The sequence below is a fragment of the Pimephales promelas genome, chromosome 4 (genome assembly GCF_988280905.1).
Source record: "Pimephales promelas chromosome 4, fPimPro1.hap1.1, whole genome shotgun sequence".
Lineage (NCBI taxonomy): Eukaryota > Metazoa > Chordata > Actinopteri > Cypriniformes > Leuciscidae > Pimephales > Pimephales promelas.
In genome coordinates, this window is record NC_142772.1 from 48,473,642 (window position 1) to 48,500,807 (window position 27,166).

The 27,166-nt window shown below is 36.1% G+C and overlaps 2 protein-coding genes across 3 annotated transcripts in view; one reads left to right on the forward strand and one right to left on the reverse strand.

Moving 5' to 3' along the window:
- The first annotated feature begins 3,841 nt into the window (after positions 1-3,841).
- On the forward strand, positions 3,842-16,879 carry hpda (4-hydroxyphenylpyruvate dioxygenase a). The gene is made up of 14 exons (XM_039661565.2): positions 3,842-3,917; positions 4,311-4,337; positions 5,050-5,112; positions 6,824-6,928; positions 7,587-7,629; positions 7,820-7,902; positions 8,565-8,654; positions 8,740-8,846; positions 12,017-12,094; positions 12,193-12,355; positions 12,652-12,723; positions 12,810-12,932; positions 13,026-13,142; positions 16,433-16,879. Exons 1-14 carry the CDS (start codon positions 3,915-3,917, stop codon positions 16,550-16,552), a joined length of 1,194 nt encoding a protein of 397 aa, XP_039517499.1. The 5' UTR covers positions 3,842-3,914; the 3' UTR covers positions 16,553-16,879.
- Positions 16,723-27,166, reverse strand: part of rnf43 (ring finger protein 43) — a 43,412-nt gene continuing 32,968 nt past the window's right edge. For both annotated transcript variants that reach the window (XM_089130650.1, XM_089130649.1), the window contains exons 7-8: positions 25,491-27,017; positions 16,723-23,732 (exon numbers count right to left, since the gene is read on the reverse strand). In XM_089130650.1, coding sequence (XP_088986776.1) covers positions 23,707-23,732; positions 25,491-27,017 — 1,553 coding nt within the window. In that variant the 3' untranslated portion in view covers positions 16,723-23,706. The remainder of the gene's footprint in view (positions 23,733-25,490; positions 27,018-27,166) is intronic.

Sequence of the window (27,166 nt, forward strand, 5' to 3'; positions counted from 1 at the left end):
AGTATAAGCCAATAGAAAATCACAGCGCGGCACTAGGAGACCACGTGGTGCAGTGCGTGCGTGCAGGACTTGTTAAAGCGACGGAGCGCGCATTGTCTAAAACAAAAAAAGTTGAAAACATGAACATATGTTAATTTCACGATGCAATTGAACACAATGTTTTGAGAAATGGAACATGTTTAAGTCTTAAGTAATGCATATGTGTACATATGTGTGTAATATAGCCGCACATCACGTGGATTATAGGCTATAGTGTAAATCTGTAGTAGGAATCTTATTATGTATTTATTATGAAACTGCAGTGGAGTTGCCATGGCTTATAATAATATATATGCCCCAAAAACATAACATTACCCCAGTATGTCTTAAAAACACTGACAACATGTGTGTATTTCTTTATAATTCACCGCAGACAGACTCTTCAGCTCTGAGTCTGACTCTGAAGTGCTCAGTTTGTCCACCCGGAGGCTCTGGATTTAACAGATCTGCTCAAGAGGTTTCAATAGCTTAACAGGTTTATGTCACACCATCACAGCAATAGAAAAGCAGAATATAATCTTTAATGTCACAGGACTGAGGCTAGAGAACATTAGAGGCATGCAAACACTGGAAGATGCAAAACAAACGACTGCAGATGTATGCTTTGTACACTGTTTTGTACATTTATTTTATATTGTTCATGAATGTGCATTACAGTTATTCATTCTTGTATTTTGGCACACAATAATGCATGATTGCACAATTGGACATTGACACACTGTCACATGTCTCATATTTGGATGCATGTTGTAGCTACAACAGTTTCCTTTCCATCATCTCAGTCATGTGACAATAAAAATTCAGTTCTATTTTATTCTATTCTATTCTATTCCAGGGATTCTCAAAAGGGTTTGATCTCAAACTATTTTTGTGGCATTTCAAAAAATTAAATGAAGCTTACTTAAAACTCATTTTGAGATAAATACAAGTAAATAAGTAAATAATAAATACAGTCTATATATATATATATATATATATATATATAAATGAAGAGTTCAGATGCATAAGCCTCTAAATGCCATTTGAAATTTTCTTCTTTAATGATGATTTTTATCAAACTTGTACATTTAAGTTCAGTAATTTTACTTAAATAACAATTAATAGGTAATTATCATTGCCATTTAAGTGAAATCACTGAACTTAAATATACAAGCTTGATAAAAATGATCATTCTAGAAGAAAATTTCAAATGGCACTTAGAGGCTTTTGCATCTGAACTCTTCATATATATATATATATATATATATACAAACACACACAATTATTTCACAACCCCATATAATCTAAAGTTAGATATAATATATGCTAATCGTAATGGCTTTACAATGCAATAATGAAACATAAATAATATGATGCTGATAAGTCTGCTGTTCTTTAAACACACGAAGAGTTCAGCTGATCATTAACTGTGAGCAAACACATTTGAAGACAAGAGCTCAAAGATTATCAGTCTCATTAACTTGAAGACTTGGATTTTGGTTGATGCCGTATCGTGTGTGTTACCTGACCTAACATTACCAATGCTGCCATGTGTGTGTGTGCTGTCAGAGCTCTAGGCTATTTCTGTTTAGCTTCAGGATTTAATCGCAGATTGGCAGTCTGACATCAAACACACAAGTCAACACGAACCCAGACTCCGTCACTTCCTCAGATTTCATTAAAATATACAAATGATTCAAACAAAATGAATAATTTAAAAGTACTACGTATCTATCTATAGTGTAAGAAACCTAATTTTTATTCAAGTGTATCATAACTTGTGTCATTAATTTAGTAGTGAATGCTGGTTGGTGATTGGCTCAGCAGAGCCCCGCCCACACTTCTGGGTTGTTATCAGTCATATGACCTCTCACCTCTTCTTTCAAAGAGTGGTGATGATGAAATGTAAGCTTTACTGGGTCAAGGCAGTTTAGACTTACAGTGTCCTTAGATACGAGGTCAAAAAACACTTTCTTATTCTCTCTCTTTTTGGCATTAGGCCTGTTCTAGGTTACACTTCCTTTTTGGTCACCATATCCTATCTAAACAGTGAGAAAGTGTCGGGTTTCTTCATTTTGATCAATTTGATAATCTGCCCTTTGCTTTAGTTATGTGTTACTATCAGAGGATCATTCCTTAAAAAAAACATGCTTTGATGGATTTTTTAATGACCAAATGAAACTGGAAAGGGAATCAGTGTAAATCTCTTCTGTGATCAAAATCAGAACGGCGACGATATTGTAAATAATCAATGTGAAAAATGAGCATTTTTGTCAATGTCAGATGCCTAGCATTTCTAGAATCTTCGTTGCAGGGAACCATGTGATGTCCAATGTCGCCCTCTAGTGTACGAGTGAAGGTACTTTGACAAACCCAAAATCATTTTCTATTTATTCAATATGTACCGGAGTTTTACTATATTACTAACCCACATTTTCCACTAAGCTCATACACTCTTAGAAGAAAAGGTTCTATATAGAACCTTAAAAGGTTCTATCAGCGCTACATATTTGGAACCCCTAAAAGGTTCTATACACTCTTAAAAAAGGGTTCCTCTGGGTTCTATATAGAACCCTGAGGTTCCATACTTGGCCAATAGAAACTTTTACCAAAAAAATGGTTCTATATAGTACCATTTTAGAGTTCCATATATGAAGCGGGGGATGGAACCATTTCTGGTTCTAAATAGAACCATTTCTTTTAAGAGTGTAGGCCCTGTCTGTCACACAGAGCCCTGAAAGGGACATGGTGAAGGACAAATATATCAGAAGGGAGGAATTATCTTATTATCTCACAAAGGCATTGCATGACACTGCAGAAAGGCAAACCCATGTTTTTGGACATGCATCATGATTCATAATAAAACAGTATTATATGAAGTACCGAGACAATCTCCACTGTATATGAATATGGTAATTCAGCACTATATAGCCTATGATATATATTAAAGTGCTATTTTCATATAATACATATAGTGTTATTTTCAGTATATAAAGTGCTATTTTCAGTGCCATATATATACAGTGCTATTTTCCGTGTTATATATATATATATACAGTGCTATTTTCAGTGCTATATATGATATATACAGTGCTACTTTCAATATGATATAAAAAGTGCTATTTTCAGTGCCATATATATACAGTGCTATTTTCCGTGTTATATATTATATATACAGTGCTATTTTCAGTGCTAAATATGATATATACAGTGCTACTTTCAATATGATATAAAAGTACTTTCAATATGATATAAAAAGTGCTATTTTCAGTGCTTTATATGATATATAAAGTGCTATTTTCAATATGATATAAAAAGTACTTTCACTATGATATATACAGTGCTATTTTCAGTGCTATATATGATATATAAAGTGCTATTTTCAGTGCTATATAATATGATACAGTGCTATTTTCAGTGTTATATAAGATACAGTGCTATTTCAGTGCTATATAGGCTATACAGTGCTACTTTCAATATGATATAAAAAATGCTATTTTCAGTGCTATATATGATGAAGTGCTATTTTCAGTATATAGATATATACAGTGCTATTTTCAGTGCTATATAGATATATAAAATGCTATTTTCAGTGCTAAATAAGGTAAAGAGAAGTTGAACATCACTCTGGATATTACAGTAAAAATGTCACAATACATTTGAGTTACTGTAGCAGATAAAATGCATCAAATACTTCTCTTCCTTCAAGTGATAGAGGAGTGTGTGTCGGCCTGAGAGGGTGTGTGTCTGCCTGAGAGGGTGTGTGTGCAGACGCTCTTGTGGCTGGATGAGACCGAAGGGGTGATGAACCCGAGGTCCAGTGACCGGCGCACATAAAACAGTAGGTGTGTGTGTGCGACTCCTCTTCTGACACACAACCCCGCGAGAACTTCAACATGGTGAGTCCCTGCACTGCCTTTACATCAGATTCAATATTTTCATTCATGGTCATAAAATTGTGATGCAGAAATGTGTGTTATTGGTTACATTAGCATTTCAGGGAACAAATCTTAAAATAACTATTTTTGTTTCTTTGAGTGAAGAAAATTTTTAGCTAATATCTAAAGCAACGAAGCTTTACTGTAGCCTAATTGAAACTATTGACGTGACTGAGGAACTTTTAAAATGCACTTTGTCTTGTTATAAGTACATTTTCTGAATTGTATTATTATTATTATTATTATTTAATATGAAGTCAAAAGACATTCTATTTCTATTTCAGAATGTTCGTATGAATGTATAGATAATTGTTTGATAAATATTAGGCCAAATGATGTGTGTTCTCTCTCTAGACTTCATACACCGACAAAGGAGAGAAGGTAACATGAACTTTAAACTAGAACAAAACGGTAACACTTTAGTTTTGGGTCTAATTCTCACGATTAGCTGCTTATTATCGTGCGTATTACTAGAATATTGGCTGTTTATGTAAGCAAGGTACTCGAGGAGAGTGCTGTATCGTGAATGAGTAACGGCTGAAGGGCGTTGTTAGGCTCGACGCGAACCCCTTCAGACGGTATACAGCAGTCTCCTCGAGTACCTTATAAAAAAATATCAACGTAAAAAATATGTATTAGTGCAACTTTTATGAAGTAAAATCACTAAAAGGCTTCCTTCCGCTAGAAAAAAATAGTCCCTGACCGTGAGCAGCAACATCGTTCTAAAGCTCTAATGAACACAACATGGGAACTGCAGAGTTGCGCAGTGATACATAGAACCGTTGGGTGAAGCGGTCATTGCCATGTTTTATCCATGGTTTTATCATGAATAAAGCACAGCTATTGACCAATCAGAATCAATGATTGGAACTAACCGTTTTATAATAGTATGAAATAAAGCACATAATAATCAGTCTTATTCTGTACATCCCTTAATCCTGCAATACTTAAATTTAACAATGACTTTACTAACTATTAATTAGGAGAATTAGGAGTTTACTGAGGCAGTTCATGAGAATTGGACCCTAATCCAAAGTGTGATCAACTATTTCTATACTATTTTATGGATTTTTATTATATTTTTCTGTTGTAGCCAGAGAGAGGGAAATTTTTAAAGTTTCACCATTTGACGTTCTGGGTGGGAAACGCCAAACAGGTGAGTTACTGACAACATCTGTTTCTGTTATTATAGTTAATAATAAAACTAAGACCATAAATAGACATTTACTTTAAATCAATTTACTAAAATAACTCAAATTCAAATAAAAAATAATATAAACCATAGACATTTAAAAAAAAAAAAAGATTTTAAGGAATTATAGTTTTGTATTGGGATACCAGATGCTTTGATGCAAAGCTTAAGGTTTAAAGGAAAGCATTCCTAAGATTATAGCACTGTTGGCACAGTTTAATTGTTAAGTATCTTTTACTTGTTTTGAAGTAATGATGACGAACGTTTCTCTGAAGATGTGATCAATAATGTGATCTTAATCTGAGTGATGCAATAGTTCATCTCGTCTGATCTCTACAGTGAAATAGGTTTACATATTAACCGGTTTGTGCTTGTTTTGTGCCCTAATAGTATATTTTTGTTGTTCTATATAGAAGTGTATATACACTGTAAAAAAATATTGATAGTTTAACTTAAAAAGTAAGTAACCTGGTTGACTTAAAATTTTAAGTTCATTGAACTGGTGAACTTAGATTAATTTAACCATCAGAAACTCAAAATTATATGTTATCTGAACTAAATAAATTATTTAAGTTGATTTGAGTTAATACAATGAAGGCGATTAATTTAACCATCAGAAACTCAAAATAATAAATTATCTCAACTAAATAAATTATTATAAAGTTGATTTGACAAAAGAAAATATGTTGTGATAACAAATCTTGAAAACATTTTTTAACAGTTAACAACATAAAAAAAGTGAACAACATTTTTTTTATGTTGTTTTAATTTTACACCGTTGTATATCAGGTTTCAAGTTCACTATTGCATCATGTTAAACTGACTTGAAATGGTTATACTCTTTGGTTTTCATTCGATGTTTTCATTTTGATAGAACATGTTTCAATCAAGTAGCCTAACTCAGAAATTCATTTAATCTAGTAGCTTGACCTCAAAATATTTCAAATAAATTTGAACTTACTCCATGATTTCTGATTTCTTTGAAATACTTTTTTCTGACAAATGACATTTGTATTGCATACACTGTAAAAAAATCCTGTAGAAATTACAGTAATTTACTGTAAATTAAACTTACAGTAAAAACACTGAATTCATATTTACAGTACCATTTAAATTGCTGTAAATGTATTGCATTTTTTTTTTACTGTAAAACACAAGAATTTTATGGTCTTTTCTCCATAATATATTTTAATACAATACAAATATATTACTTTACACTGTGAAATTTACTGTAATTTGTTGCACTTTTACTATAGGGCTGGTTTTATTATGCCATTTTCTTTCATAACTAAAATCAAATCACATAAAAATATAAACAAAATACATAAATCTATTTCATACTAAGCATCAACTACTTTTTACTCATGGCAAAATAGAGTGTTTCCGATGGGATCCTTTAATCGATTCAGTTTTAATTCATTTTTTATGACTCATAAACATACTTTATCTCACTAACAAAATTAACATGACAGTATCAAAACCCTAGAATTCTATTTAGAACTCTACTGATCATTTGTCTGCTTTTTAAATGTTGTTCTCTAACAGGTATTTTTAAATTCTTTTGATTATCCAATTAAAACAACTTGCCAGAATAAAACTGTGAGACAGATACACCCTTAAAATGTGTGTTTAAGCAGCCAGAGAGTGTGTGTGTGTGTTTCTCCTGTTGATCTAGGCCGCGGTGTTCTACTGCGATAAGTTCGGCTTCGAGCCGCTGGCGTATAAAGGTCTGGAGACGGGCAGCCGAGAACTGGTGTCTCATGCCGTCAGACAGGACAAGGTGTGTGTGTGTCGAGGATCAATACACACATGACATCATCTACACACACATCATTCACTCTAAAAAATTCTGGGTTGTCTCAACCCAAAATTGGGTCAAAAATGGACAAACCCAAATGTTGAGTTAAAAATGTAATTAAAAAACATTTTAAATGACATTTTTAACCCAACATTTGGGTCTCATGCCGTCAGACAGGACAAGGTGCGTGTGTGTCGAGGATCAACACACATGACATCATCTACACACATCATTCACTCTAAAGAATTCTGGGTTGTCTCAACCCAAATTTGGGTCAAAAATGGACAAACCCAAATGTTGGGTTAAAAATGTTATTAAAAAACATTTTAAATGACATTTTTAACCCAACATTTGGGTTTGTCCATATTTGACCCAAATTTGGGTTGAAACAACCCAGCATTTTTTAGAGTGTATGGACAAACCCAGCCATTTTTTAAAATTACATTTTTAACCCAAGATTTGGGTTTGTACATACAGTATTTGACCCAAAATTAGGTTAAAACAACCCAACATTTTATAGAGTGTACAATCACTCATTCCATGTTCTTCACGTACAAAATGTTTCGGTCAAAAATGACTGTAGAGCATCAGAGGGTTTCAAAATCACTCACAGAGTTAAAAGTATTTGTTCTTTTCACAGATAATATTCGTCTTCGAGTCTCCTCTGAACCCTGGAAATGAGGGTATGAACCACTTCATTTATTTTCAAACACGGCAGTGTAGTGTATAAAAAATATTAATGCATGAGAATTTGTGGGTTAAAATGGGTGTAACTGTTGAAAGGCATATGACAATATTGACACATAGATAATTACTCTAATTATTGTGTGCTAAAATGAGCCTGGTTTGAGAAAAGAGCCTCTCGCTCCACAGAAATGGGGGAGCATCTGATGAAACATGGAGACGGAGTGAAAGACGTCGCATTTCAAGTGGAGGACTGCGACTTTTTAGTCAAGGTTTGTTACATTATTGACATTTAATTTAGTGAGGATTTCCAGTAAACATCAAAGAATTTTGATTTGAATATTTTCCCTCCAAAATGATGTCACTTCTAGATGATGTCATTAAGGAACTGCCTTTCCTTAAAGGGATTTTTCAAAATGAATGAAAGTGATATTGAGAAAGCAGGAAAAAGCTATAAACTCATAATTAATTAAAGACAAAAATATTTAAAAGATCAATTAAATTACAATTACAAAAATCAATTAAAGACGAAAATTAAATGCAAAATATTTATTTCCAAAATTACTGCATTATGCTAGTAAACATTTTCAAAAATAAGTTGCATGTATCCTTAATGCATATTGCACTTAAGTAGGGGTTATTTTCATGATAATTAATCACAGGTTACAAGGTTAATTGGAGGAGGTTTTGGATTACAGCAATGAGAATTTGAGGGTTAAAATGGGGTTAAATGTGAAATAAATATCACAATGCAAAAAAAAAAAAAATCTTAAAAGCATGGAATAAGATATCGAAATGCAAGTATACAGTGTGTTCTGAACTTTTACAGTTTACAGTAAGTTAGTAGTCCATTCTGAACACAACCATCACCTGCATGGCGGAAACAGATTTACCTTGAAGGGACTTTTTAATAAATGTGTGTTTGCGTTCCCAGAAAGCCAAAGAGAGAGGAGCAGTGGTCGTGCGAGAGCCGTGGGTGGAGCAGGACTCCGGAGGAAAAGTCAAATACGCGGTCATTCAAACTGTACGTCAGAGAACGCCAACGTGTGTTTACGCAGACATACTCTTACTGTAAACTTACACTTACTGTCTGATGTTGTGTTCTGCAGTACGGAGACACGACACACACGTTTATTGAGTACACGGGACCGTATAAAGGTTTGTTTCTGCCAGGATACCATGAGCCGTTGTTCAGAGACCCTCTGTTACCAAAACTGTGAGTGAACTAACACAACACGGACAAAATCCTCAGAACAAACATGCTTACAGTTACGTTAAGAAAACGTTTAATCTGGGCTCGGTTCTATGGAGAGAAAAAAAAAACAGTCTCAATACCTTCCACAAATGCACGCGAGAGATCCATATGCGCGAGCACACATCCATAAATGCACACCATGAGATTCTCCGCGGTCTTGATTCACAAATGCACACAAGCCGATCTGTCCACATTACCTGCAAGGATGCGATATGGTGTCTTCCTCCAGAGGGCGCTAACCGGCCTTTGAGCTGAGTCTTTCAAAGGGCTGGATTCATTTCGTTTTCAGACAACTGAAGTCTAAACATTTGTCACTAAACATCATATATATATATAAATGCAAATATAGAGTAAAACTAAACCTCTTTTTTTTATTCTTCAACGTATAATCATAATATATAGCCAATTAAGAAAACCATTCGGTCACGTGCATTTGTGGAAGATTTTGAGACTGTTTTCACTCCATACGGTTCCCCAAAAAGTTCTTATCGCTAAGTAGTTCTTAACCTATAAACCTAAAACACCAAGTCCGTGCGCCTGCGTACAACCTTCACTGTCTAGCAGACATTTGCGTTTTTACCCTTTACACGGGAACGCGGCGGTGAAGCGTTTTTAAGATTTCCACTCTGGAGGGAAATCTCCTTTTCCACTCAAAAACGTCACTGTGTAAACGAAAGGCAGATCCGATAAAACATTTTTACGTTTTTTCACCCGCGAGTGTTCTCGTGAAAACAGGGCCTCAGAATTGCGAGATGTAAACTCGCAATTGTGAGAGAAAAGTCAGAATTGTGAGATAAAAAGTCGCGATTATGTCTTTTTTTTCTTGCAATTGCGAGTTTATTTCTCAGAATCGCGACTTTATATCTCGCAATTGCAACTTTATTTCCCAGAATCGCGACTTTATATCTCGCAATTGCAACTTTATTTCCCAGAATCGCGACTTTATATCTCGCAATTGCAACTTTATTTCCCAGAATCGCGACTTTATATCTCGCAATTGCAACTTTATTTCCCAGAATCGCGACTTTATATCTCGCAATTGCAACTTTATTTCCCAGAATCGCGACTTTATATCTCGCAATTGCAACTTTATTTCTCAGAATCGCGACTTTATATCTCGCAATTGCAACTTTATTTCCCAGAATCGCGACTTTATATCTCGCAATTGCAACTTTATTTCCCAGAATTGCGACTTTATATCTCGCAATTGCAACTTTATTTCTCTGAATTGCGACTTTATATCTCGCAATTGGAACTTTATTTCTCAGAATCGCGACTTTATATCTCTCAATTGCAACTTTATTTCTCAGAATCGCGACTTTATATCTCGCAATTGCAACTTTATTTCTCAGAATCGCGACTTTATATCTCGCAATTGCAACTTTATTTCCCAGAATCGCGACTTTATATCTCGCAATTGGAACTTTATTTCTCAGAATCGCGACTTTATATCTCGCAATTGCAACTTTATTTCCCAGAATCGCGACTTTATATCTCGCAATTGCAACTTTATTTCCCAGAATTGCGACTTTATATCTCGCAATTGCAACTTTATTTCTCTGAATTGCGACTTTATATCTCGCAATTGGAACTTTATTTCTCAGAATCGCGACTTTATATCTCTCAATTGCAACTTTATTTCTCAGAATCGCGACTTTATATCTCGCAATTGCAACTTTATTTCCCAGAATCGCGACTTTATATGTCGCAATTGCAACTTTATTTCCCAGAATTGCGACTTTATATCTCGCAATTGCAACTTTATTTCTCTGAATTGCGACTTTATATCTCGCAATTGGAACTTTATTTCTCAGAATCGCGACTTTATATCTCGCAATTGCAACTTTATTTCTCAGAATCGCGACTTTATATCTCGCAATTGCAACTTTATTTCTCAGAATAGCGACTTTATATCTCGCAATTGCAACTTTATTTCCCAGAATCGCGACTTTATATCTCGCAATTGCAACTTTATTTCCCAGAATCGCGACTTTATATCTCGCAATTGCAACTTTATTTCTCAGAATCACGACTTTATATCTCGCAATTGCAACTTTATTTCTCAGAATCGCGACTTTATATCTCGCAATTGCAACTTTATTTCTCTGAATTGCGACTTTATATCTCGCAATTGCAACTTTATTTCTCTGAATTGCGACTTTATATCTCGCAATTGGAACTTTCTTTCTCAGAATCGCGACTTTATATCTCGCAATTGCAACTTTATTTCTCAGAATCGCGACTTTATATCTCGCAATTGCAACTTTATTTCTCAGAATAGCGACTTTATATCTCGCAATTGCAACTTTACTTTCCCAGAATCGCGACTTTATATCTCGCAATTGCAACTTTATTTCCCAGAATCGCGACTTTATATCTCGCAATTGCAACTTTATTTCTCAGAATCACGACTTTATATCTCGCAATTGCAACTTTATTTCTCAGAATCGCGACTTTATATCTCGCACATGCAACTTTATTTCTCAGAATCGCGACTTTGTCTCGCAATTGCAACTTTATTTCTCAGAATCGCGACTTTATATCTCGCAATTGCAACTTTATTTCTCAGAATCGCGACTTTATATCTCGCAATTGCAACTTTATTTCTCAGAATCACGACTTTATATCTCGCAATTGCAACTTTATTTCTCAGAATCACGCCTTTATATCTCGCAATTGCAACTTTATTTCCCAGAATCGCGACTTTATATCTCGCAATTGCAACTTTATTTCTCAGAATCGCGACTTTATATCTCGCAATTGCGGCTTTATTTCTCACAATTCTGACTTCATATCTCGCAATTGTGAGATAAAGTCGCAATTATTTAAAAATAAATTAATTCAGTGGTGCAATTTTATTCAGTGAAACAAGCTACACACACAACAAATGTGTGACACTATCCTTTTATTTGGAAGATTATCACATAGAATGTTCTTATAAAACATTTAGAACGTGTACAACATCTTGTAAAATAATGTGAGCATAAAAAAACCCAGAAACATACTCTAGGGAAACATGCATGACACATTTCAGAATACAAAAATGCATGAAACTGTGACAGCTAGAAGTTCAAAAACATGAAACATCTCAGAAACGTTTTCCCCTTGTGGTTCTCCTTCTCTGCCAACAGGCCGCCAGGACATTTAAGCTTCATCGATCACATTGTTGGAAACCAGCCAGATGACAAAATGGTGCCAGTAACAGACTGGTGAGGGAGGGTCACACATCCATCAAACAAATCTATAACACAAATGTGTGGAAATGTCATTGACAAAAGAACACGTTCTCTCTGTCTTTTTTCTGCAGGTATCAGAAGTGTCTGCTCTTCCACAGGTTCTGGTCCATCGATGATAAACAGATCCACACCGAGTACAGCGCTCTCAGATCCATCGTAGTCACCAATTATGAGGAAACCATCAAGATGCCCATTAATGAACCAGCAATCGGGATAAAGAAATCACAAATCCAGGTTCTTCCAGCAGATCCCCAGAAATCATCAAACTTCTTGCGTATATTTCAGTTTTTATTGAATTAATTGCGTCAGAGATTCCCAAAAACTTTTCTAAGCTGAACCCCTTGATATTTAGTTGCAGTGAATTTGAGATTTCGTTCATCTCAATAAGAGCCGGATCACTCCTCCATAGGCTTCTACGGGATTGAAATTTGCCGGCCCAGAAAAGTTATTAAAGACATTGTTAAAATAGTAGAACAACATGAGGGCGAATAATTACTGAGTTTTTATTTTGTCTTTTTTCGTTTGTAAAGGAGTATATTGACTACAACGGAGGACCCGGAGTGCAGCATATCGCCCTGAACACGTCCAACATCATCCAAGCTGTACGGCTCCTCTCAGTGTGACTTCATTCCTATTAGAATAAAATAAAGTAAAAGACAAAACATGAAACTCTGTCCTTGTGAATCAGATCGTGAACCTTCGAGCTCGAGGGATGGAGTTCTTGTCTGCTCCTGATAACTACTATGAAATCCTACGACAGAACCTGAAGACGGCCAAGATCAAGGTGAAGGAGGACCTTAAAACACTGCAGGTTAGAGAAACCAGGATTCCCGTTTGGATACGATGCTGCGTTTCGTTCAATAAACGAATGTATTTGAATGTTTTTTTTTTCCATCCAATGCAGGAGTTAAAAATCTTAGTAGACTTCGACGATAAGGGTTACCTGCTACAGATCTTCACCAAACCCGTGCAGGACCGGCCCACGCTCTTCCTGGAGGTCATCCAGAGGCACAACCACTCTGTGAGTCTGACATTAACAGGCATTTACATGTATTCATTTAGAAGTGGCTTTTTAAAAGTGAATTTAACGAAGCCTAGTCCAACCACAAATTACATTTCTGTCATCATTTACTCGTTCCAAACCCATAAGACTTTCGTTCATCTTAGGAAAAGAAAGAGATTTTTTATGTCCTTATTCACCTGAAATTTGACGCTTCAAAGCGTTTATAAAGAGATTGTTATATAAATCCATATGTATTAAGTCTTCCGAGGGGATAATTTGAAGACAAACAGATTTAACAGGTTTAATGAACAAATTGGACCTCATTGCTTTACTGATCAATGTTTATATGCGAAGAAAAGTGCTATATGTAGAATTGAGAAAATCGTGTTATTAGCGACACCGGTGGCCTTTAGGTGAACTGCAGCAGCGCAACGTACAAGAGACTGAACGTGATTCAAGATCCTGATTTTCTCACGGTGAACTTTATATATAACTATAGATATTTGAGACTATAGACTTTATAGATCTGACTATGTGAGACTGTAGTTTGAATGAATGTCTTTTCTTTGGATGACGGCTCTTTCAGCATTATCCTGAACATTGTACAAGCATTAGTGTCAGTGAAAGAGAGGCTCGCCTCTCGGTGGAAAACACACATCTGCGATTTCCCCAACAAAAATGTCCTATAAATCATAAAAATCAGTCGACAAGCTTTTAGAGACAAGACAAGGAAGTCAGGGAAGTTTCATTACAATCTAAGCAATTAATACATGAAAATCTTGCATAAATCTGTTTATCATGTAAAGTGATCGTGTCTTTTCAGAAGACTGGAATAAACCACTTGATTCTTATGCATTTATTTTACAATCTCTTTATAAAAGTTTATAAGCATCAGAGTTTTGGTTGAATAGACTTTCAATGGAGGTAATAGAAATCTTTCACATTTCATTACAAATATCTTCATTTGTGTTCAGAAGATGAATGAAAGTCTTAAACGCTTGGAAGGACAAAAGGTTAAGTCATTACTGACAGAATTTAAAATTTTGGGTGAAATATCCCTTTAAAAACCCACAGACGGGACAAACAATAAACCACAACAAACAACACAAATAAATATTGCAAATATCCACAACATACGAATACCATGAGATGGCATATCATAAAAAGTGTTTATGGGAACAGCGAACGTGAATGTTCAGGAAAGTTTTGACATGCGCAGTGCAGTTGATCGTGTGTCATTAGATGAAATATACTGAATGAAAAGAAGTGTGTTGTCTGTATTTAGGTACAGTAATCACATTTACAGTATTGAGTTTGAGTTTGAGCTCTGACAACCTGTTTGAACAGGCCCATAGTTTTATTAGGGGCATTTTTAAAGCTTGTGAAGTGAAGGAAATGCCTAAAGATAAAACATTTCTTTCTAAACCACACTAAAGGGGTTTCCCTGTCTTTTGTGGTGCTTAAAAATTTTAAACAGAGCAAGAAAAAGTGATGAACCCAATGACACCAACAATTAGAATCAAAACACTGTGTGTTGTTGGTAAAGGAGTGCGATGAGTTGGTAGATACACTGACAAAAAAAATTAGAGATGCACTGATATGAAAACTTTGTCCGATACCTGTAACTGATAATTTTTTAAATGTGAAAGCTGCTAACCGATATTTCTTTATATTTGAAAGACGATAACCGATATTTCTTTATATTTGAAAGTCGATAACTGATAATTCTTTATATTTTAAAGTCGATAACTGATAATTCTTTATATTTTAAAGTCGATAACTGATAATTCTTTATATTTGAAAGCTGATAACTGACAATTCTTTAAATGTGAAAGCTGATAACCGATATTTCTTTATATTTGAAAGCTGATAATCGATAATTCTTTAAATGTGAAAGCCGATAACCGATATTTCTTTATATTTGAAAGCCGATAACCAATATTTCTTTATAATGGAAAGCCGATAACCGATATTTCCTTATATTTGAAAGCCGACAACTGATCGTTCTTTATATTTGAAAGTCGATAACTGATAATTCTTTATATTTGAAAGCCGATAACTGATAATTCTTTATATTTGAAAGCCGATAACCGATATTTCTTTATATTTGAAAGCTGATAACCGATAATTCTTTAAATGTGAAAGCCGATAACCTATATTTCTTTATATTTGAAAGCCGATAACCGATATTTCTTTATAATGGAAAGCTGATAACCGATATTTCCTTATATTTGAAAGCCGATAACTGATCATTCTTTATATTTGAAAGCCAATAACCGATATTTCTTTATATTTGAAAGCCGATAACCGATATTTCTTTATATTTGAAAGCTGATAACCGATAATTCTTTAAATAAGAAAGCCGATAACCGATATTTCTTTATATTTGAAAGCCGATAACCATATTTCTTTATAATGGAAAGCCGATAACCGATATTTCCTTATATTTGAAAGCCGATAACTGATCATTCTTTATATTTGAAAGCCAATAACCGATATTTCTTTATATTTGAAAGCCGATAACCGATATTTCTTTATATTTGAAAGCTGATAACCGATAATTCTTTAAATGTGAAAGCCGATAACCGATATTTCTTTATATTTGAAAGCCGATAACCGATATTTCCTTATATTTGAAAGCTGATAACCGATATTTCCTTATATTTGAAAGCCGATAACTGATCATTCTTTATATTTGAAAGCCAATAACCGATATTCCTTTATATTTGAAAGCTGATAACTGCATATTTCTTTATATTTGAAAGCTGATAACCGATATATTGGCTGATAAATCTAAATCCAAGTTTTTATAAAATTTTTAAGAGCCTGATTACAAAAACAAGTCTCACCATTAAAATCCACGTCCCAAACACACAATTATAATGATGTTCTTAGAATTTTATATAGCCGATATGACAGTATTTGTATTTTACTTTTTTGAAGTGATTTCAATCATATTTCAAGCTATTCAAAACCATCATGTTGAACAGTCGCATCTGAAGTGTCTCAGCTGAAGGAAATAATACATTATTTATCAGCTTTAAATATATCGGCCAAATATTTAAACTTTTTACATGCAAAATTAACACATATCAGCCAATCCCGATACTGTGCATTCCTAAAAAAATGAGTTTTCAAAGAACATAACAAGAATATATTTTTACAAGAACATAAAGTTTCAGTTTTTCTACTTCAGAACTTTAATTCAGCTGATTACATATTTCATCTGAGTCCAATTCTCATTGATTTTTCCCATTATAAGAACGTATGCATTAAAACCTGTGATTCTCTGTCTTCTTCTCCTCAAGGGTTTTGGAGCTGGAAACTTCAAATCTCTGTTCGAGGCCATAGAGAAGGACCAGCACGCCAGAGGAAACCTGACGGTTCTCACACCGGAGAGCCAGGGCATCCCGAAGGAGTTTCACTGAGACACACGAACACATCTGCAGAAACACAAACTCACAAGCCCGCGTCCTGGAGTGAAAGAATAACACGAGAGCATCAGTTAACACTGAACTGCAGCGCAACAATAAAGAATCTAACGTATAATGTATCGGTATCATTCACATTCATCAGCTACATCCACGAGTCAAACGGGTTAATCATTTTTTTCTAAGACATTTGAGGGTTGTTATAGTGAACTAAATCTAAAATGAAACGCAAAACAATTAAAAAAAGAATTGCTTGAAATAAAATTAATGTTATAATTAAAATAAAATGTTCAAAAACTTAAAGGGGCTATATGTAAGATTTTTTACAAAACTTAAAAAACGAGTCGTTCCACGACTTCATAGTTTGCCTCTGAAACCCTGTCGACTGATTTTTATGATTTATAGGACGTATTTGTCGGGGAAATCGCAGACGAGAGCCTCTCTTCTGTTCACTGACACTAATGCTTATACAATGTTCAGGATAATACTGAAAGAACTGTAATGTCAATGTGTCGTCAAAGAAAAGAGATTCATTCAAACTAGTCTCACATAGTCAATCTATAGAGTCTATAGTCTCAAATATACTTTATCAGTGTGATTTTAATGAGCTCATCTGTCGACACCGTGTTGGTTTGGCTGAATTTCCACCAACCCAACAAAAGATTAAAACTTTAAATAAAATGTAGCAACTAAGGACCTTAAATGTTGATCATCAACCCCCCCAAATAAATAAACAAACACCACATTGTCTGTATTTTTATTTCAAAATAATTTATTTGTATATAATCGGAATGATGCCAGGTTTATACATCTATAATGGCAGCTGTACGTTTCATAAAGAATATCATTCCAAAAGTGAGAAAATAACATTTTAAACATTTTCTCAGACCTGGACAAAAATGGATAAATATATTAGTAAATAAATATATTAGTGACATACCATTGAAATGTTCTATTATATATAAAATACAACACTTTATCTTATAACTGTTTTGTCTTTCTTTTTTTTTTTTACACAAAATATTGAACATATACTGGCATATCCCTTGATTTCTGAAGGGATTTAGCTCTGTTAAAAAAAGGCAGTTTTAATTGATTCTCTGTGGAAAAGAGAGCGTATGAACAATACAACCAACACACAGGAGCAAAGATAGAGATAAAAAAAAAAAACATCCTCAACGTTTCATTGATTATCTATAACTGGGAGTTACAGAGTGCTTCGATTGTTTCGCTTTGAACCACATGCAGATTTTCTTCCAAGGCAAAGTGCTGTTTGCATCCTTTCTAGATAAAGCCAAGAGCTTTACATGTTAATCTGTGCGAAGCCGATGCGTATCTGCGGTAGTTGGTGGCAATAGTTGTGTTTACTTACAATATTGAGTCAAAAAAAGGAGGTTGTAGTTTGTTCATCATGTTTACATGGTTTCAAAATTCAGAATATTGGTTCGTTCTTATCTTTGGTTGATAAAAAGTTACTGTCATTATGGTACAGCATAACTCAACCGGGTTCAACTACTCATGGAAAACTTGGAAATACAAGGGCATTTTAAAATAACGACTTCCATTTCTATAGTAGTATCTCTATAATGTGTATCCTGTTAACTGTCAGTGTCCCAAAAATCAGGTATCATTCGAACACTCAAAATTCATCCTGTGAAATTCGTTGTGAAATTGGACATTTTTGTTAACGATGATATCGGCCACCATATCGGTATATGCCGATATATGCTCATTCATAATGTTATCGGCCCGATTAGAAAATGTGGCCGATATACAGTATTAAAGCTGATAAATAATGTATTACGTCCTTCGGATGTGTACTGTTCAACATGATGGTTTCAAATAGCTTGAAATATGATTGAAATCACTTCAAAAAAGGAAGACATGTGCAACACAAGTCTGTCATATCGGCTACATAAAATTATAAGGAGAACTGGAAGAAATGGATTTTAATAGTGAGACTTTTGTAAAGTGATGAACCCAATGACACCAACCATTAGAATCAAAACACTGTGTGTTGTTGGTAAAGGAGTGCGATGAGTTGGTAGATACACTGACAAAAAAAAATTAGAGATGCACCGATATGAAAACTTTGTCCGATACCTGTAACTGATAATTCTTTAAATGTGAAAGCTGATAATCGATATTTCTTTATATTTGAAAGCCGATAACCGATATTTCCTTATATTTGAAAGCTGATAACTGATAATTCTTTATATTTGAAAGCCGATAACCGATAATTCTTTATATTTGAAAGCCGATAACCGATAATTCTTTATATTTGAAAGCCGATAACCGATAATTCTTTAGATGTGAAAGCCGATAATTGATATTTCTTTATATTTGAAAGCTGATAACCGATGTTTCCTTATATTTGAAAGCCGATAACCGATATTTCTTTATATTTGAAAGCCGATAACCGATGTTTCCTTATATTTGAAAGCTGATAACTGATAATTCTTTATATTTGAAAGCCAATAACCGATAATTCTTTAAATGTGAAAGCTGATAACCGATAATTCTTTAAATGTGAAAGCCGATAATCGATATTTCTTTATATTTGAAAGCCGATAGCCGATATTTCCTTATATTTGAAAGCCGATAACCGATATTTCCTTATATTTGAAAGCCGATAACCGATATTTCTTTATATTTGAAAGCCGATAACCGATGTTTCCTTATATTTGAAAGCTGATAACTGATAATTCTTTATATTTGAAAGCCAATAACCGATAATTCTTTAAATGTGAAAGCCGATAACCGATAATTCTTTAAATGTGAAAGCCGATAATCGATATTTCTTTATATTTGAAAGTCGATAGCCGATATTTCCTTATATTTGAAAGCCGATAACCGATATTTCCTTATATTTGAAAGCCGATAACCGATACTTCTTTATATTTGAAAGCTGATAACCGATAATTCTTTAAATGTGAAAGCCGATAACGATATTTCTTTAAATATAAAATTGGCTTTAAATATATCGGCCAAATGTTTAAACTTTTTGCATGCAAAATTAACATATATCAGCCAATCCCGATACTGTGCATTCCTAAAAAAAGGAGTTTTCAAAGAACATAACAAGAATATATTTTTACAAGAACATAAAGTTTCAGTTTTTCTACTTCAGAACTTTAATTCAGCTGATTACATATTTCATCCGAGTCCAATTCTCATTGATTTTTCCCATTATAAGAACGTATGCGTTAAACCTGTGATTCAAAATATATTTTAATAGTGAGACTTTTGTTTTTGTAATCAGGTTCTCAAAAATTATACAAAAACTTGGATTTTGATTTATCAGCCAACATATATATCGGTTATCGGGTTTCAAATATGAAAAATTATCGGTTATCGGTATTAGCCAAAATTTTCATATCGGTGCATCCCTACGTTTTGCTTTCTGCAATAATATTTAATAAGAGATTCATGAATTACAATCATTTCAGTTCAGATATATGCCAAAAAAGGGGATTGACAGTTAACAGGTAAATAAATTGCTCTTTAAAAGTGCAATAATCTCCAAAAAAACTGCAACACAAACAACCGGAAGAGTCATTGAAACTGGGATATAGTTATACTGGGATTTTTGTCTTATTTATATTTTTCATTTGGGATTCAGCCTCATTTTGATGAAAAGCAGCATTTGTGAGCGTATGAAGCCAAAAAGACTCGAGAGATGTGAGAGACACAGGTGTGTTTGTGGTTCAAAGATCAAGACCTTCAACCAAAGTGACCATTTACTGACAGAAAATAAAAAAAACATTCAGGTTGTTTGTCATGGCAAGATTTCCAGTGTTTCCTTTTCTTTACTTAAAAGAATGTTTCAGGTTCAAAACCCCGATATTTTGTGACGGATATTCACAGACGCGGTTGCTAGTTTTAATTTGTTTTGAACCCGAACCATTGCTTTTAAAACATATGACAACAGAGATTTCAGGGTAACAGATTAAAGATAAGTGTCGATACATTTTTGGCTGGTATTGCCACGAACATGACAGCAGGCTACATTAACGTGTAAAGTAAACTTCATGAAGTGTTCATTTCATGGGATACAGAGGCACTTTTGGTAAGCTTGTATGCTGGTTACTTTCTATGAAATGCGAGTGTCCCTTTAAGGGACTATGAGTCATACTAGGTGAAAGCAAAGCATTCTGGGAAATGTAGTCCTTCTCAGCCCAAACACAGACCAAAACAATGAAGCAAAACAGAAAACAAAACAAAATCTTCACAACTTTCCCCAAATATATTCAGTCAATTCATTTAGTTTTGACGAGCAAAATTAATAAATGAAGACACAAACATTTGTAAATAACAGCTGCCATTTTTGAATTAACAAAACCGAGACCCTGAAACCTCAATGAAATGCTTCTTTCCAAGGACAGATGATATGAAGTGAAGCTGAGTTAATATCTGTCAGAGGTCACGAGAGGTCGACGGACGCACACGTACCTTTGAAGTACCGTCTCGCTAACAGGCCTTTTCTAAATGGTTATCTGAGGTAGTGCAGGAAAACCAGGCCTGATGTTTGAACGCAGCCCAACACGTCACAGTTAAAGGTCGACGTCTGGCTTTTGGGAAGTAAAATGGAAGGGGCGTGTGGCATTGCAATAACCAAATAGTTAATAATCAGCCAGAAGGTGCGGTGAGCTAATGAATGCACGGAGGGTATTAAACGCTAAAGCCTGAAACAAACTCTATGCAAGGACGCAAACACTGAAGGAAATGCACAGCAAACTCGATCGTTTCATTGCTTATGCTCAGTACTTGCGCTTTCAAATGGGACGTTGTTTTTTAGGCACATTACAATGTGAAATTAAATAGAAAGTAGGAAGACTAAAATTGTGTTTTCTTGTCAAATGTAGGCCTTTATGAATGAAAAATCATCAAAAAGGCTGGAATTCACTACACGACTTTTAAAATCTGAAAACACTTCAAGACAAAACTATAAAAGTTCATAACTATAGAAATGTATGTATAGATTCGACATTCGAGCGCACCAGATATGTCAACTCTTAAAGGGATAGTTCACTTTGAAATTAATTTTTGGTATGTTTTATCTTACCTCAAGGGCATCCAAGACGTAAGTGTCTTTGTTTCAGCAGTTTTTTTAATTTTGATATTTTTAGGTCAAACCGTTCTTGTCTGTCAGTCATATAATGGAGGTCTATGGTAACCACCAGTGTTGGCGAGTAGTTAACTACAAGTAGCGACGCTACTAACTTAACTACATTTTTCAGTAGCTTGGCAGTAGCTCAGTTGCTTTTTAAACAGTGTAGCTAACTACTTTTTGTAGCGCGAGCAAAAGCTACATCGCGTTTGTCGAGCCTGCGCGAATCAGCGCGATGCAAGGATATTCTTCTTCTTGTTAGATTACAAACTCGTTTTTTTTTGCCATTACCGTCACCTGTTGTTTAATCACGCATCTTGCGGCTAACGGTTCACTGACGTACAGAAGTGGGTTGACAAACCCATTTTGTGATTATATAGCAAGACGCGACGGCAGATTTGGAGGATGGAGAAACAACTAACGTTAATTTGGCCTTATTTGTCCAAGTTCAATCGGTATTTTTGAGAAAATGTTTTACATGCGATTTACGTTGGATGTATATTTTGTTCTTGCAATGTTGTAGGCTATTTGTCGCAATTTTGCACTTTAGACAAACAGTCTGAGATATTAAAACAATACTCTTTAAAATCATAATTGTATTGCATTGTTTTAAACACTAAATATTTTACTTAAAACATTCCTCAGTTATTTATAATATACGTTGTTCAAAAAGCAAAAGTAGTTTCAATGCAGCTAGCTACTTTTTGATAGTAACTTATAGTGTAGCTAACTACTTTTCCAAAAGATTAGCTTGACTGTAGTTTAACTACTTTAACTTACAAGTAGCTTGTCAAACTACAGTTTAAGAGTAGCTTCCCCAACACTGGTGACCATCTCAAAGAGCATGCACAGAGAAGTCCAAATTAAACATGTAACTACACATTGATGGCCTAAGACACGAAACGAGCGGTTTGTGTGAGAAAACCAACAGTATTTATATCGTTTTACCTCTTGTAAGCACAGCCACGTCCAAGTGATCCGATTTCCACGGGAGATGTTCGAATCTCCCATGGAAATCCACCAGTGCCACTGTAATTAAATACATTATTACAAGCTTAACGCTTTGAATCGAGCTACGGCAAGCAGAGAGTGTTGAACACTGGCTGGTTATGTATTTTCTAATACAAATATCTATTTTGGATAATTTTTAACCCCAAAAAAGCTACGACTGCAGCTTTAATGCTAATTTGTTATGCGTGTTCTGTTGTATTGGTATTATGTTTTATTGGTATATACACTGGTATATAGAGGACAGCTTCAGTTTCAGTAGCAACACGTCTTCTAAAATCGGCTCGAAGTATCAAACATGTTTTGATATCCTGGATGGAATCACAGTCCGAAAGCTAAAAAAATCATTTAGCCTGCAATCGTGGCAAAAATCTGAGCAAAAGTCGTGAAGTTTAACTTGATTCCGGCACGATAGTAGTTAACCTGAAAGAGAAAACTGACTGTAGAACAAGACGGATTACACTAATTTTTGCTTTTTAGAGCACAGCATCCAAATTAGCGTAGCTTGAAGTGTCTGCGTTCTTGCATAGAGTACATACGTCAGGCCTAATTCTCAATGGGAAGACGTGTTTATACTTTTAAGGGTTTGAACAAAGGAATTCTCAGACTAGAGAAAGTACTAAATGAATCCTGTTTAAAATCAAAGGAAAGGGAGAAATTAAGATTGGGCACACTCTCATTCTCACAGATCCTTTGATAACTTCCTGAATTAACACCGGTTGCTGGCCCATTAAAAGTCACAATTGGGCCGAATAGGGTAAAGTACCTTGACTGTACCAACAATGACTTGTTTTGGCCATTAGAAATGTGAAAAACCCATCTAATCATCGCTGATGAATTCTGTATTTACTTCTTTGCTAGAAAGACATTCTGAGGTCTGGAGATTCTGGGTGATGCAGTTTGATATTGCAGATGATGTTTGGAATTATATGGAAGACTTGACATGTGAAAGAGACACAGAGAGAACGCCGAAGAGTTTTGTCCATTTCGGCTCTTGTGTAGCAGCGTGAGGAGTTCAGGACGAAGAGCTTTCTCAAACACCAGACTCTTCTTCTGACCCTGAGGAACAAGAAGAAGAACTCATTTCATAACCTGCAATTAAAGGAATAGTGTATCCAAAATGAAAACTGAAAATCAGCTGTCCACATTCAGATTATAACCAGAAATTATGTATTTATGCAGGACAATTTAGGCGTCATCCTAGGTCCCTTAACGAAAAGGCAATTTGAATTTTCCACTTTCAATTATTGCAAAAAATTAGCTCTGAAAACATTCTTACATGTTTTGTTCAGTAAGACAATCTTCACAAATGAACAGACAGACACAAATATTCAAATATTCAATACAAAGCCAAGACGCTTGATATTCACTGAGGTAATATGGATTTGACTGACACTATATATAGTATCTTATAGCTGAATCAGATCGACACTGTTATTGAACTGAACTGAATCCATATTAAACTGACTTAAAGGAGAACTCCGGCGAACAATGAACCTTTGGTCTAATAAAACATCGGTACCTAGTCAATCGTTCTCTGAGATTTGTTTTCATGATAATCGAATGTAAAGAGTTTTATCTCTAAAAACTGTTTAACGTATAATGCTAGTAATGGGGGCATTGACTAAGTAAAAAGAACGTAAACACGAAAATGTAAACATAAGACACGAAACGAGCGGTTTTTGTGAGAAAACGAACAGTATTTATATTGTTTTTAGCTCGTGTAATCACAGTGACGTCCAAGTGATCTGAATCAGTTGTTCAATGTCCAACTGAACCGAACTGAATCAGTTCAATGTTACGCCGGAAGTGATCGCTTGCGTGTGACATCACTCAATATTTACACGGAGATTTCGGAAGTTTTACCTTTTACTAAACATATTTAGATATACCGAAATCGTCTTCCATTGCGGTTTCCAGTATATCAAAATATGTTTAGTGAGGTAAAACTTCAGAAATCTCTGTATAAACAAAGAGTGACGTAGGCGCGCAAGCGATCACTTCCAGGCGCCCGTGCCGTCAGATCATTTTGTCATGGCTATGATTACAAAAGGTAAAAACGATATAAATACTGTTCGTTTTCTCACACAAACCGCTCGTTTCGTGTCTTAGGCCATCAATGTGTACTTACATTTACGAGTCATTAAATCATGTTTAATTTGGACTTCTCTGTGCTGCTCTTTGGTGGACCCCCTTAGCCTCCAGTGTATGACTGATAGACAACAACGGTTTGACTGAAAAATGTCCAAATTGAAAATACTGTGGAAACAAAGACACCTACATCTTGGATGCCCTTGAGGTAAGATAAAACATATCAAAAATTAATTTCAAAGTGAACTATCCCTTTAAACTTATTCGAGCTGAATAACGACTCTATTGTCTTCTGTGAAGCTGCTTATAGCTGAAGTGAACTTGTATAATAATTGATGAACTCTAGACAGTTATTGAACTGAACTGAATTAATACTAAACTGACTGATCAGAATTTGCGTCACTGATTCTTTTTTTTGTGATCAATTTTTTATTGAATCAGAGAATATTTGGTACAGAAACAAAGGTAGACATAAACAACATTTTGAACACATTCTCTCTTTTCCCTCTCTCCCATATTCCCAAGGCGACCAAGTCCCCCCACCCCATCTCCTAATAATGCATTCAGAGCAATTACACTTTAAGAGCAGCACAGATCACATTTCAGATGCGTCACTGATTCTGTTATTTTCCTGTTTGTAACTGTGAAGCTGCTTTGGAAATCTGTATGAAGTGCAATAGAAATGAGTTGACTATAAAGTGGAGCACTACAGTCACACATACTCACCCTGACTATTGTGTAGAGTTTGGCAGTACAGACAGATATCCGTAGGAAGTTCGTCCCCCGGGCCGTGATGGGCCCTACACAAGGGTCTGTCCGTTTCAGAAGTGGGGCCCAAAAGCTGAGGCTCCGAATGGGCCTGTTGGACCTGCTTCTGCCACACCACATGTGCCCCGCTACAGCACGGCCATTCGGACATACCAGTCGAGTCCAAGATCAGGGGCACCGGCAGCAGTGTAGGGGCCATATCCGCTGGAGGTGTGCAGCAGTAGCTTCCAGCTCCCTGTCCGTAGTGGATATGAATGCTACAATCATCCTGAAGGTCCAAACTTTGGTGGAAGTGAACAACCGGCGAAGGCGCTTCCAAGGGACAGCCGGCTGCTTTCTGTCTGGTGGTCCACCCTGGGCCTTTGTGGCAACAGGACAGGGACGGAGAGGCTAAAGGGGGGGAGGGAAGGATCACAGAGGCGCCTGAGGAGGAAACAGGGTCTGGGGCTCTATCCTCAACCCTCCTTGAACTGAGGTCCGTTTTGGGGCAGTGGCAAGTCTGGTGCTGTACCTGACACCCAGTGGAGTCTTTGTTTTTAGTTGCATTACAGGGGCCACCAGCTGCCACGGCCCCCTGATCCTCGTCAGAGCCTTGGCCGAGGTCCCCGTCCTCGTAATAGTGGTGTCTATGCCTGTGATAGTGAACGTGACTGAACACGGCCACTTGCTGCTGCTGCTTCTCTTCTGAGCAAACCGCATTGGCGTCACCGGCGGGATTCGCTACAGAGTCCAGGGAACGAGGCCTCTGCGTGGCCTCCATGCTCCCTCTGCGTGGCCCTTTTCCCGGCCCGTAATAGACGAACGGGTCATAGTCGCTGCTGAGCGAGCTACGAAACGTGGACCAGCTGCCATAGACGCCCTGCAGGCTGATATCCGTACAGTTCAATACGGAATCGCTGGACGAGCCGTGGCACGATCCCGAGCTGGAGTCGGTGGCCGGCCCCTCAGCAAGGTAACCGCTGCACTCCGTGTGGTAACTCCCTCCGGAGCAGCTTCCATCATCTTGGCGACCGTGCGAGCCTCCGCCACGTGGCAGGTGATGAGTCGCGTGGTTTACTGACGATGCCAAATGGTGCACACAAGAACCTGCGGCGTTTCGTAACGCTCCTCCGGCGCACCGTTGACACGACCGTCTGGGGGGCGCATAGTGATGCCCCCCAGTCCGACACCCGCGCCCGCCTGTTCTGTGCGTACGTCCATGATGGGAATCCGGGGCAAGGTGGTACGCGCAGCTAGCGCCCAATGGTCTGTTGGGAAAGCAACGGAGAGTGCGTGGATGAGGAGGGGGGGAGTTTCCATAGTGACCCAATTGGGGTAAATGTCCAGGGGTGCGGGGGTAGTGATGCCGCAGGGAAAAGGGGACGTGATGTTGGGGGTAAGGGCGTTGGTTTGAGTAGTGATGGGGAAGGAGGAAGGCTTGACTGTGCTCTTGAGGAGGGGGCGGCAGTCGACTTCTTTGGGGCTGACGGGATGCCAGATCTGAACCTGATGGAAGACATTTGGTGCTGAAAAAACAACTTTAATAGGGAAAGCATAAAAAATGTTACTGAGGCTACGTCCATATTAATCCACGTTCCCTTTTCCTCTACGTTTTGGCCTTTTGTCCATACTGTCTAGTAGGGCTGAGACATATT